The 14,061-nt window shown below is 36.9% G+C and overlaps 1 protein-coding gene across 1 annotated transcript in view; it reads left to right on the top strand.

Moving 5' to 3' along the window:
- LOC122791645 (RNA binding protein fox-1 homolog 3-like) overlaps positions 1–14,061 on the top strand; it is a 122,640-nt gene that overhangs the window by 87,511 nt on the left and 21,068 nt on the right. Inside the window, exons 3-4 of the mRNA XM_044059460.1 lie at positions 3,947–4,090; positions 6,960–7,013. Of these exons, the coding sequence (XP_043915395.1) occupies positions 3,947–4,090; positions 6,960–7,013 (198 nt within the window). The remainder of the gene's footprint in view (positions 1–3,946; positions 4,091–6,959; positions 7,014–14,061) is intronic.

Here is a 14,061-nt window from a genome sequence, read left to right as displayed (position 1 = left end):
GATTATATTAAACAGTAGTGTAGTTTCCAGAATTAGGAGAAGTGTCAGAATAACAATCCTACATTTAATTTTCAGATAACTCCTAATAATTTCACCAGCTATCTTGGACAAAGATCTCCATTTTGCTATCTCTGAGGCCCACATCTTATAAAATAGCAGCATTATTGCATGATTCTTTCCTGAAAATAACCCACAGTCATTCCTAGTTTTATATAGTTTTATAAATTTACTAGTAATCAGATGCGTTTGTCAAAATCTACAAGAAAAAGATACTGAAAACTATCAGACTACTGAATCTGCATTACATTTCACAAACACAGCTTTGTTCAACATTGTGATTACTTTGGTTTCCTCCTTCACCCAAAGGAATGCAGTTGATGAAGTGCCACTGTCCAGGTTGTCCATAGGTGTCGGTGTTGTATATGTGTTTGAGTTTGTGTAGAGTGTAAATGAATGAGAGTGTGGCCTGTAAAAAAAGAGGTACCCGTCCATAATAGGTTTCAGCACATTGTGTCCATGGGTTACTGCAATAGGCTTCAGTGTCAAGGCAGGTTATTGGAAAGGTAGATGGATGGATGGGCAGACAGATAGTCAAATAAACTCCATTGCCATTTCTTTGATCTGTATAATGAATGCAGTCAATACATTTTTCTCAGTAGCAAAGCAAAATACATTTTGGTCACTTATAAATAAATGATTCATTATTGCTTTATTAAAAAAAAACATAGTCTACAATGTTTTAATGTACTGGTGTTTCTATTATTGGGGTGGTGTCAATAAAATGTTAAGGTGAAATGTGGAGGGAGTTGAAGCATACCCTACTATACCCCCATGGCACCATTCTCAGAACATAAAGGGTGTGGTCTGAATGACTGGAAGTGTACTTCGGATCCCCTCTTTAACAAAATGCTGCAATACAGCATAGTAATTTTGTGTGCAGTACCATATCAATTCACAGATTCACAAGTTCCCAGAATTCCGTGAGTGTAGTTTCAGAAATCTATTTTATAAAATGTGCAAAATATTTTAAAGTAAATAAAGTAAATTGGCTGATGTGAATTGTTCTTTACAGTGACTAGCTGCATAAGTTTGATTGAGAAGGTAAGTGAATATGTAGAATTTAATAATTTAATTTTGTTTTGAGTGATGTTGCAACTTCGCTGCCTTATTCTGCAGTGCTGCTAATAACCTCTGGGAGGGACAGTTCTCAGTGGTCAAGCAGTTCCACTTAATATGGAAAACGATCTTCCATTTTGTGGATGCAATTTGGTGACACATATAATAAGTTGCTTTTTATTATCAATCTTAACTGTATGACTTTCATGTTTATATAGCAAGGGCAATCATTGTCAACACAGAAGCAAAGTAACATCTCTTTAATACATATGGTTTATTTCTACATTTTACCGCTGATAATGCTGATATTATAACTCATGGCCAATTGTAGATTTCATTTTCTATGCTTCTGTAATTTATTTCTGCAAATGAGTTAGCTAAGCCCTGTTTTGGCACATTTTTGGAATGGATAATAGATTGACATTTTCTCTTTTCCACCCTCCTAACCCCTTTCCTACTTTTCCTCCACTCCTGGTCTAGACGCTGACAGTGGGCATAAAGACCACAAGTCATGGAACCCTGCTTTCCTCAGGTTTCTCTGTAGCATCTTGCATTTTTATCACTTCTCTCTGATTTTCATATTAATCCATGAACTATGTTTACTACTGACCCTAACTGCAGCACTTGCCTGATCTGAGTATCGTTTGCACCCCCCAGTTTGTAATTGCTTTTTGCAATCCTGCTTTTTAGACCTTTCTTCCTATGTCTTTCTGTTGAACTTGTCTTTTACATGACATTTCGTGCAATCACAGCTATATTTAAGTAGACTTAAGAAAACAACACACTTATGTTGTACTTATTCCACATTAATCTTTGCAGGATTTATAGTTCTATTAAACAACAAGGATTCATTGGGTTTTTAAGCTTAGGGAGGACCAAGTCATGTAAAAATTGATAGATGTGAGAATTTAATCATTATATTTCTTTTTTTTGTTTTCAGCTGTAAGGAACACTCCCACAAAATTTGAGAACATGCAATGATTAACAGTTGGTTTCACATCAGTAGGTAGACAGATGGTATTTTATTGTGGACATGTCACAAATAGGCAAAGACAAGTTCAACTACTGATATTTCTTTTTCTTTTATGTTTTCAGTGAGTTCACTTTTTGATGCTCATTCTTTATTTCTACACAGTCTGTAATTTCTTAGCTGTGATGGGATGTAGCATTTTGGTGTGATGCATTGTGGGATGGCTGACCCTGGTGGCTTTGAACTGATCCAGACACTGTGCATGGTAGAAAACAATCAGACCCTTTTAATGCGTGTGAGCAAAGGACAACCTGCCTTGAAAATGCTCAACTACTAGTTCATTTGTCACAGATTAAACACTAAATTCACAGCACTTTTACTGTAGGTTGTGATTCGTGATTTATGAATGCAATGGCATGGTGATGGGTACTCAAGGACAAGGAAACAGTGCATTTGTGGATACTGAAGATGTTGTTCAAACTCAATATGCAAGACTGGCACAGAGATGGGCAGATAGTGCCTTACATGGGCATGAGTTAAATCTTTGAAAACTATCATTGGGTGCAGTTATCTTTTTCCCAAATCCTTCAAAAAAGTCCTGGATAACATTTGTGTATCTACTTATGTTTGTACCTTAATGAAAATGCTTTATAAATTGTAAATTCATGTAAATGTTAACTGCCATGCAGGGTATTACATATGTTTTCAGATACTGTGAATCATTGCAAGATGCAAGAAGTTGTAACTGTCCAACATTTTGCCTTCAGCAGTCAGTTACCCAGAATAAAAAAATGTTCTGATTTTGACCTTTCTACAAGCCAATGGTACTATTCAGTGATATACTGACTGGCTACATTGTCAGCTTAGCTCTAATTGCCCCTGACTAGAAACTCCCAGATATGAATTCTGAACAATGTAATTGATAACAATACACCACACCTTATGCGTAATGGAAATACGTTGCTCACTTTCCACTGATACTAATGTTGCATACATACTTGTTATTGCCCATAGTAATTTGGTAAACAAAGATACTGCAGTCATTAAAATGAAGTGACTATGCTGAAACTGTCCATATCTACCACTGAAGGTAGATACTGTCTGCTCATCTCTACTCTTATGTCTGCTGTAAGGAAGCTTGTCTCTGCAAAAATACACAACACTGCTAAATGCAAAGGTACTGCATGAACCGGTTGCTAACAAAACACTTAGATTGTATGGTTTAATGTTTTAGTATGCATGATTTTCCCGAATCGAATGTGTTGGGTATATATACAGTTTATCAGAGATCATGTACAACAGTTGCTTACTCTCTACTTCATTGGCTGCTTTTTTGACATGGAGTAGTTTTATTATAAAATGCAGTTCTCGTCTGACTAGATATTTCTAACTACCTTTACAAATTAAATGTAACAAGGCTGCAATTATATAGATAGTAGTTGCATGCGGATGAACTGAGGTATACTTTGGTTTATGACACCTGTTATTTAGGTAATGTTATGAACTAACTTTGACAGGAGACTATAGACTTTAAGGTTTGTAAATACATTCTGCAGAAAGGAAAAAATATATAACGTGCATAGTAGCACATGCTTTATTCTATAGCCATTAAGCAGGGTGTAGAATCCTGCTGATTACTTTTATTTTTTTAATCCATTCCAGTATTTATGAAGTTAAGCAAAACATTTCAGTGTATAATATGCACTCGAGTGCATTTAGAATATGTGCAAATCCATAATTTCACATTCTTCATATAATTACATTTGGTTTAACAGACCTGTCTCAGGGAGGGAGGGTATTTAATACACTAATTCTCATTTTATGTCTGCTTTGCTCTTTTGCCTTTGTGGTTTTTCCTAGCAGCCAGATGATTCCTCCCAGCCAGACCTGTCCCAGCAGCCTCCTGGTATCGACAACGGAGACAACAAACAACAACCAAAACGATTACACGTTTCAAACATCCCTTTCCGTTTTCGAGATCCAGATTTACGACAGATGTTTGGGGTATGTAAAAAAGTGACTTTAGTATCCAGTTACTGTTATTATTAATCTATAATCATTACTCTACATTTGGTAACACAGAATGTATTGTTGTAAAACATGTTTCTGTCCCTTTCCTTAGTGCACATGCTGTTGTACTGGTTTGTATGTTATGGTATTTGTTGATCTGGTGATCGCACAATTCTTAAAAAATGTTACTATATCAAAATTTTCCTTCATGAGTTGGTTGCATGACAAAGAGGTTTTGGCCTGAATGAAAACCAGTCAACCAGGGTTTGAATTACAGAATGGACTGGGAGTGTGTAGTGAGTACTAGCTGCTTATTCAGGGGTGTGGATGGGATGGCAGGGTCATGCATACATACTGCTTAGGGTCCTCATCATTAAGCACTGGGTTTGATTCCCTTTGTCACTGGTTTTATACTGGATGACTGAGTAGATCACTTTTGACAGTGCACTGAGAGCCAATAACATTTACTAATGCTCTGTGCAATGTGCAACATGCAGACAGTACATGGAATGGTATCCTTCCATGTCCCCTCAAGTATTTCTGCTGCTACTGTGCACAATGATCACAGAGCTTGCAGTTGTCTCTGCTATTTAAATCTCCTAACCTTCATCCTTAGTACACCCTGTGCTTTTGTATGCATGGACACAATGATAGAAATGACATATGACTTTAAAATAACATAACTCCAACCCAGAAGCACTATCACCTCTGTGTACACAGCCAGGCATCCTGTGCTTTTGTACAGTAAATAACAGCCCTCCTATTGAGCAGTTCCAATTTTTAAGTGGAAGTTTATACAAAACAGTGTTTCCCTACGTGTTCTTATATCCCCACCACTCAAACCCCATGTAGTTTGTATTGGTAGACCTAGCACACCACTGAAGGGATTGAAGTAATTGGCCTACCAGAATGATGGGCATTTAACCCTATTCAGCACATTAGTGGGTTGACTCTGAGATGGGATTTGAGGAAGCAAGTAATACATATAAACTAGGGTCTAACTCAAAATGTGACAACAATGTCAAATATTAATATAACATAGCTGTACAAAAGATAATGCAAGAAGAAAACAGAAATCATTAACAAATTAGATTTCAAACAATTTGGGTAACTAATGATACGTTATGTAACTTCCTTGAAGCTATATCTCATTAATGACAGCAGAATTCATTTAATTTTATTCATGGGTAGCGTTTCACATATTATTTTTTTACATTTGTTTTTGGGTCCCCTACTCCATGCTCACACTTTCTATTATCTGAAGTTTTTGAATGTGTCTCATCAGTCTCCACAGCATCACACAGGCTGGGCAGAAACATCCTGGTATGGGATCATTGTTCGCATCAGGTTATCCATCCTAACATTAATTCCAGCTGTGGCTATAGAGTGCAATGGCATAATATTGATTGTGTAGGTGTGTTACCAGTCTCCCACTATGTGCTGTTAATTATCTGACTATATTCCTCTTTCACTTTTATCTGCCTGAGCTTGGATACCTGTTATCCAACAACAAGCATACCCAGTGAAGGCCCACCCCTTCTCTCAAATAGATTAGCTAACATTTAAGCAGCTTAACCATACTTTACCCCAAGGTAATGATTCAAGTGCCTGTGTACACTAGTAAACCCACGTTTCCTGCATCACATTTACTCCTCCACCCATTTAAACAATGTGATTGGCTATGCATTATGTAATCTTAAACTGATTTTGGCGAAAACTGACAAAATGCAGAACAATTCAGTGAATAAGTACAGTGCTCAATTTGTCTCTTTTAATATGAAGCCATTTTGACCATTCAAAGCTTATGTATGCTTAATGAATGTGCTTTGCATTCTTAACTGGATGGGGATTCATGAAATGATTCATCATATATAGAACACTGTAGACTCTATCTCCCACAGACTTCATTTGCATTTTGCATGCATAATATGAGATGAAAACTTACTTTATCAGTTTCAGTGGTGACGTAGTCATGAGTTTGCGTGTTGCACCTGAGAGAACACCAAAGCAGTTCATGCATCTTCCCCATTATGCACCTGATTTTCATATATTAGTTTACCATAGTGCCATTTGCAGCTAGCATTTTATGGTACAGCTGCAGGCAGGTGAAGCTAGATGTGCATTGCAATTACTTTAAAGTGCAGTTGACCATCTGACTACAACACTAGTTACCAGTGAATGACTTTCAGCTATTTAAATCAGGAAAGGAAAGAGCCACAGACAAGGACCGGACATAACTGTATGCTGTCCACCATAATATTATGATATACAACAAACCCGGAGTTACATGCCTTCTAACGGATCAGTTGTAATTTCAGCATATAGGAAAGCAGAATATTTATTTAGCTATGCTATATATACTCAGATTGTTTAAATTAGTATGAATTCCATATGTTGATTTATAGAATGATGTAATACTTTGTTGGGGCTTTTATAACTTTCTCTCAGCATTACTGTAAAGTACAGATTGAGATACAGGCCTTACACTGGTCTGCATTAGCTAACAGCTCTCTACGAATTGTGTCAAGTGAACAGTCATTTCCTGTTTTCTGGTGGTTATTACCTATTATTGAAACAACACACACCAGAATTGACCATATATAACCAAATTTACAGAACAATCTGTAAAAAACATTTAAAATGTGATGTCTGCCTCCTAAAATTTTCCTATCGTTCTGTTTATGATAATATTCAGCAAAAAACAGGAGGCATTGTTCTGGAAATTGTATTTCAAGGGATATAGATATAAAATATGTTTTCCATTCAAGAGAAAGCAGGCAGCTGGGAAGTGTATGTTAAATATCTCTGAATAATTTCTGTGTGAGAATGCATAATCAGTTCTTTCTGTGTTCTTCTTTTTCAGCAATTTGGAAAAATTCTTGACGTGGAAATCATTTTCAATGAAAGAGGATCTAAGGTGGGTCTTTGAACAAGTAGTTTAATTTGTTACACATGTTTTGCTGCACATTTCCTGCTTTGTTTATTAGAAATGAACTTTTTAACGTGGGGATGGGACATACTTTGATATAGACTTTTAACTCAGATTACATTTGTTTGGCATTTACTTGAATCATCCAAACAGAAGTGCAACATATTATATTATATTATATTATATTATATTATATTATATTATTATCCATCCAGCCACAACTCCTTTTCCAATTTTTGCACGTGGGGTCAGGGTGTTACTTCAGCTATGATATTCATCTAGAGCCAGTGTTCACACCACCAAGTGGCTATTATATTATATTATATTATATTATATTATATTATATTATATTATATTATATTATATTATATTATTATCCATTCAGCCACAACCCCTTTTCCTATTTTTGCACGTGGGGTCAGGGTGTTACTTCAGCTATGATGTTCATCTAGAGCCAGTGTTCACACCACTAGGTGGCTATTATATTATATTATATTATATTATATTATATTATATTATATTATATTATATTATATTATATTATATTACCTCATGTGAAACTTTTAATTATAAAATTGTCATAGTTCTTCTTTAAGGATGCTGTAAAGTTCAAAACAGTGGATTATTTAAGCTGCAGTAAGCTTCACAATCTTGCAGTGAATGCCATACAACCCTCTTATCCTCACTGCCTTTCAGTCAATGACATATATTTATTAGAAAGTTGATAGAATAACAGGTTTTGTATTAGCATGTATTTTCCGAATGATATGATATTTAAAACTCAAATACCTGTCATTATATATTGAGTTTAGGCCTCAATATTGTGCCAGAAAACTATACATTTTATGGGCAACAAACTAAAAATATGAGGTAGAATCATGAGCATTCTGTGAAATCACAGGCAATTGAAAGCTGTGTTCTTACCTGTCCATGAAATAAAGTGGTGCACTAATGCTGCTAAACATATACAATAACAACAAGCTCTAACACTAGAGACACCTCCTTGAGAAAGTCGTATCCATTCACTTACAGTTTTCCATCTTTGTATGTATAATGTGGCATATTTGCAATTCTGTATTGTGGTATATGAAAACGTAATGTCTATCTTCCATACATATTTTTATGTTTGATCTTTGTTTCTGAGGCCCAGATCATCACCAAAATAAATAACCCACTTTTAATCAACATATTTGCTTGATTATTTAATATGGAAATAAAAATAAAAATAAAAAATATCTTTCTGTTATTAGCATAATGCTTTCTAAAAAACAAGACAAAAGTACTACTTGCATAAACATTAATTAATGAAAATTATCTGACATTAAAATGTTGCATAATCCATTTATTCATTCAGTTATTCACATACTAAATCACATGTGCTTATGAGGGTCACCATGGTAGCAAGCTAAACAGTGCAGACAAGAGCTCTCCCCACCCCAGTAGCAGCTTTTAGCTTATACTGTGGAATCCACAGGTGTCTGTAGTCAAACAAAGAGATATTATGCCTTTAATGTGTTATCGGTATACCTCCCAGAGCAGCATGGTTTGTACTACTCACAGAAGGTAGTTAAGAGGCATCCTCACTAGGTTCCAAGCTACTGTAACTGACTGTCTCAAACCAGTGAAGCATCAGAATTATTCTGAGGTTTTCCAGGACTGCCAGCCTGGTCACTATGTCATGAAAAACAGCATGTGAAGAAACTTAATTTTCCATTCCTTGTATCCCTATCTATCACTACCCAAAGCTCATAATAATAGATGAGGATGGTGAAACAGACTGACCAACAGACTGAGAATTTCATCCCATGACATATGTTTCACTCATGAACATGACTCCCGTATACCACTTCTCCATTACCTGCAGAAAGCATTTTGCTTTTTTCTGGGAAGTGCTGATCTTCTGTGTACTTGGCAATGAATTATTGTGCTAAAATCACATTCACTTCAGGCCAGCAAGGTAACATTGTTTGCAAGCAGCCAGTGTGCAGTATTATGCATGCAAACCTTACAAGCATGATGATATTAGTTTATGAAAATTATGAGGAGGAGGGAGCACAAGTCGAACAGTTGATGAAGAGTTACATCCACCTAAAATGTATCAAGTCTGCTATCAGTAATACAGAGGCAACTTGCACTCCATAGATAAATGGAATGGAACTCAGCGGCCTTAGGACCTATAGTATTGTAGACCTCCTACAAGATATTTAATTTTTTATTTCACAGATGCATGAACTGAAACACTCAAATCACTTTTCATAGATGATGTAAGGAAAATATTTAAAAGAAGATCATACAATGTAACAATAAAAGATAACAATGAAAACATACTCTGCTAAGACAGTATTAGAGTCCCTTGTATAAACAGAGTGGTATTCATAAGCACTTGCAGTCTGCGCAAGATGTATATTAGTGGTTCATTGAAGACCATAGTGCTCTGCTTTTGAGTAGATCAGTGGAAGTGTGCGTGACTATAAGCTCCTCAGCAACCACTATTCAGTAGGGAATCCGTGGCATACCACGGTATGCTGTTTGGCTGAGCATAGCAGACATAAGCCTGCAGCTCAGTGCTACTCTATAGCATTCTGTTCAGTGGGGCGCTGTTTCACAGTTGTTCCATCTGCACAGAATGACATTTCATATATGTTCACGAGAACATTTGATGGGATTTATTGATGTGTGAGTAATGTGTGTCCATGAATCCCATTTCTGGTGGCCAGAACAACTCTGACAAAGTGATCAGAGATATAAAGAGAGAGAGAGAGAGAGGACTTTTCTCTGCTCTGATGAGCTTTTATGAATATACCACCAATTCTATTTACAAGAATATCTTAATGTCACTGAAAGAACAAATATTTCATATTACTCTGGAAAAAAACACATGGGTACTGTCATGACCACAGACAAAATTTGATAGGTGATCATTTTTTGGAAAGGGAATACACTTAGTAACAACAATTTTCCCAGCTACTTCTTCTGCAATACATGTTTTCATTGCCATTGTGAATCACTACAGTGTGGATAATGTGTTGATATTGCCTGGCAGGGAATTCCAGATATATATTTCTTCTAGTGAAAAAGTTCTAGAGAAATACAACAGGAACTGTTGTGTGATATGTAGATTATTTATTGCAAAGACTAGACCTAAAAGGTTCCATTAGCTGCTTTTCAGGAGTGTTTGAAATAAATAAATTATACTTCTCTAGGTTTATGCATTACTATAGCAAAGGAATTTGTCAGCCAAGATAACTCAGCCATTTGGTGCAGCTCTGCTGGCTATAAGCAATTGTAATTGCTTAATGAAAGCTTGTAAAATGTTAAACTGTTATTTTTTAAGTATCCACAAGTTTTAGGTCGCTACATTAATAAATATAGTCTTTACAAAATTTCTGTGATGTCTTCACTTAATGACACTAGGGCACTGCCTTCTGAAATTAAGTCATGTCCACTAGGATCAGGAGTTCATATGATTATTATATATTGTAACAATGTCCCATAACAAGGTCAGCATTTGTTCCTTCCTTAGAGAGAACAGTCTAGTCAACACTTCTCCTCCACAAACTACCTGTGGAAACATTTTGTCTTTTCCAAGGCTTAACATCTAGCATTTCTCATGAAATAACTCACCAGTCACTCCCCATAGGTATTTACCTACCTTGTACCCTTTCTGTAATTTTTAATCAGCAAAGTTAATTGTCCTCTAGTGATAGACCTGAGGTTGTACCCTTAACGTAAACCCCTCCTCATCCATGGTAATGTTGATTGTTTGCTATGCCAGTGGTGGAACATGTCAGTTAGCTGAAGTCCATCAAGGTTGTGTCATTGTAGGGCCTTGTGTCAGCTATTTTGTCCTTCTGCCCTGGCAGTGTGCACCAGTGCATGACAACATGGCGTGCACGCTAATGCATGTTCACCTTCCCTCCTAACGCAACCACATGTACCAATTTCTCCACATAAGTAGTGGTACTACAGACAAAGACCACTAGGTGGCAGTAATGCAGCAGACCTAATTTTCCCCTTCACTGAAGAAAACAAAGTTGACCTTCAGTCGTTTCAGTCTATGATGCACCTACAAGATTCATTCCCAAAGTCTAGCTAATATGCCCACATGAATTTACAAAACATTCCCAGTATTGTTTTCCTTACGTTTTACTGTATTCTGTTTCTAAAAGGTTCATATCAGTACTCAAATGTCGAATCTTGAGCTGCTGAAAGAGTTTAACAGTAACATTTTCTTTGGTTGGTGATTGCTTCACTGAACCTAAAAAGAAGAGAGGATGGGCCTACGCCTCTTCCTCCTCCACCCCACAATCAACCTCCCCAACAAGCACTTTGAGAGAACTGAATATTTACTATTTTTCCAAGATGCAGCTGATAATATCAACTATCTGTCAGAGTCGGCGGCACTATGCCAGGGCACTTCTGTGGGATAAGCTTGTAAAGTCTGCAGGGCCATTAGCCTAGTACACACCTATGAACCTATGAAGCTATTAGTTGTTTGCCGCTTATAAACCATGTGATCTTTGCAATCCATTCTGTTTATAGAAGTCACTGTTTCACTCATCATCTTCAGAATCTGGTACAAATCCCTACCTGGCTATTAGAAGGAGATTTCATAACAGTATAAACTTATAACTAATCCTGATCACACAATTGAAAGGACCCAGTAGAAACACTCTAAACCCTTGCTAGCCCTACTTAACCACAAGCTGTGCATGATCATTTTAACATCAGAATGGTAAAGCTGCAAAGCATCCTAGCTCCAAAAGTTGTTTATCGAGCTGTACTGTCTGCTTGCTGATACCTCCAACAAGCCAATAACACCAGCATGAGCATTCTCATCAGATGCAAGGGAATGTGAAAAAAAAGCAGATGAATATACTTCTAGGCAAAAAAGGAAAAAGCGTAAACAACGGCCTTGACAGAACAGTGCGTAGAACTTTTTAAGTCATTTTAACTAGTCTATCTCAGACACTCTTCTGCTATAATAGCAAAAGCAAATGCAACACATACTTTAGAGTAACCAATTAAGCAACATGTTTTGGGGACAAAATTGAATTGAATCTCCAGACAAAAACCCATATAGTCAATGACCAAAGGTCAAAACTAAACTACAAATCCTGGAGCTCTGAAAGCCAGTTCTTAATCCGTGAGCCATTGTACTGCACAGTAATCATATCCTGGCAGTTGGTTCAGAGAGGTATTGCTTGAGGTGTAGTTCCTGAGGTACAGGCTTAATTCCCTCAGCCCTCATCTCCTACTGTGTGACCTTGAGCAAGTCACATAACCAGACATTACTCACGGTTTGCCTGGAAAAGGGACTGTGTCCAGTGGGCCTACTTGGTTAACAAATGGATATTATTAGTACTATTACTCACTTATATTGTCATCACTCTTTGCTGGTATCCATCTAATTCCACAGCCATTGTTCTCTTTCTTGGAGTATTTGTTTCCTTCCAAAAGGTTAACCTTACACTACATCCTGGTGATCTCAGCTGCTACTGTATCTTTGACCAATCCCCTCTCTTGTGCTTATAGAGAGGAAGGGATCTCTCTGCAGTTGCTTCCATCTTATTTCTGTTTATTGTGAAATTTCTTCAGGTGTTTTCCATGAATACAAGTGTCTTACTTTTACAAGTATAAGGTCAGGGTTAGAGCAAGGGTATCACAGAATCCTGCACTAAATATCTGGAGCGGCTAGCTTATCATTTATCAAAATTCTAACCTTTCCTCACCATTAACACAAACTGTAGCACAATAATTGAAGTTTTAAGTATTGCACTTCATGGATCTCATTAATGGAAATACTTTCTATCAATGTCTATTGACAGTGCAGGAAGATATTTATTTTGAATTCTAGCGTAGTATGTAAATGGAGATATGCACACTTTTTTTAAAGCAAAGGAAGTAATTAAAAAAAAAACGAAAATAGAATATATCTCTGTATTTAGTTGTTATTCTTATACATATGCCATAGCTCTGCATCTTTCTTGAGCCAGTTTTTAAGTCCATCATTTTTGATAGTATTTACAGACAGTCATCTCTTGTGCCTATATATTTTGCAGCAATTATCTCTTAGTGTATCTGTTTTAAAAATATAATTTCAAAGGAATATTGCTAACATTGTGCTTACCAAAAATAGTCTGTAATTGAATAGTTATCTCCAATGCTGAGGGCAGTCCTATTTGTCCGGAATGCTGTTCACTGGCACACTAATTAGAGGTTTGATCCTGAAAGTGGCATTTGAAGTTATGAAATATATACAGTTCAAAACAAGTCACGCATAGAGGTGATGACATTAACCCAGGCGTGCCCAAAGAACCATAGTCCCACCTGTTAGCTGTGCCCCATCTTGATGACCACGATCAGTAATGGGCTAGTCACACTATAATTTTACTCCTGTAATGTCTGATTGAATAAATACAGTTACTGTCACAATCTTAGCATGTTATTTTATTTTATGGAGCAAATGCAGTTTTTAAGGAAAAAGGAACCAGTAGCTAAACTAATCACCACAATCACAGCCCTTAGACTGCAATATACAAATAAAATGTATGCAGTTTCCAGTGACAGAAAGGATAAATTGCCTTAGCCTAAGTCTGAAAACAAGCTGGCAGGAATTCATCTCCATTTCTGATACCCAGCAGTGCCAGCGAGCAGCTAAACCTCTGAGGAATGCTACTATGAGTCATCTGACAAATATGCTCAAAGGACAAACCAACCACCGTAACCAGCACAGGTAACCAAAAACTAAGGGTAATGCTACTCAATGCCAGAAGTCTCAACCTCAAAATGCAAAACTCGAGGCTCTCCTCAGCATGGAGAAAATCAATGTTTGTGCAGTGACGGAAACCTGGTTAAAGGCTCAAGAGAGCACCCCAGCACTGCCAGGTTACAATTCATATCATACCTTCCGGCCTCAGTTACCGGATCGCAGTACAAAGGGCGGAGGTGTATCCATATTCATCAAGGATACCCATATCTCCAGGTTAGTAGCGCAGCATGATGCCTCAGAGATCATCCATGCGCAACTATCAGC

The sequence above is a fragment of the Protopterus annectens genome, chromosome 17.part0, assembly GCF_019279795.1.
Source record: "Protopterus annectens isolate FY-2018-M chromosome 17.part0, PAN1.0, whole genome shotgun sequence".
Taxonomy (NCBI): domain Eukaryota; kingdom Metazoa; phylum Chordata; order Ceratodontiformes; family Protopteridae; genus Protopterus; species Protopterus annectens.
This window is presented reverse-complemented; position numbering and strand designations above follow the sequence as displayed.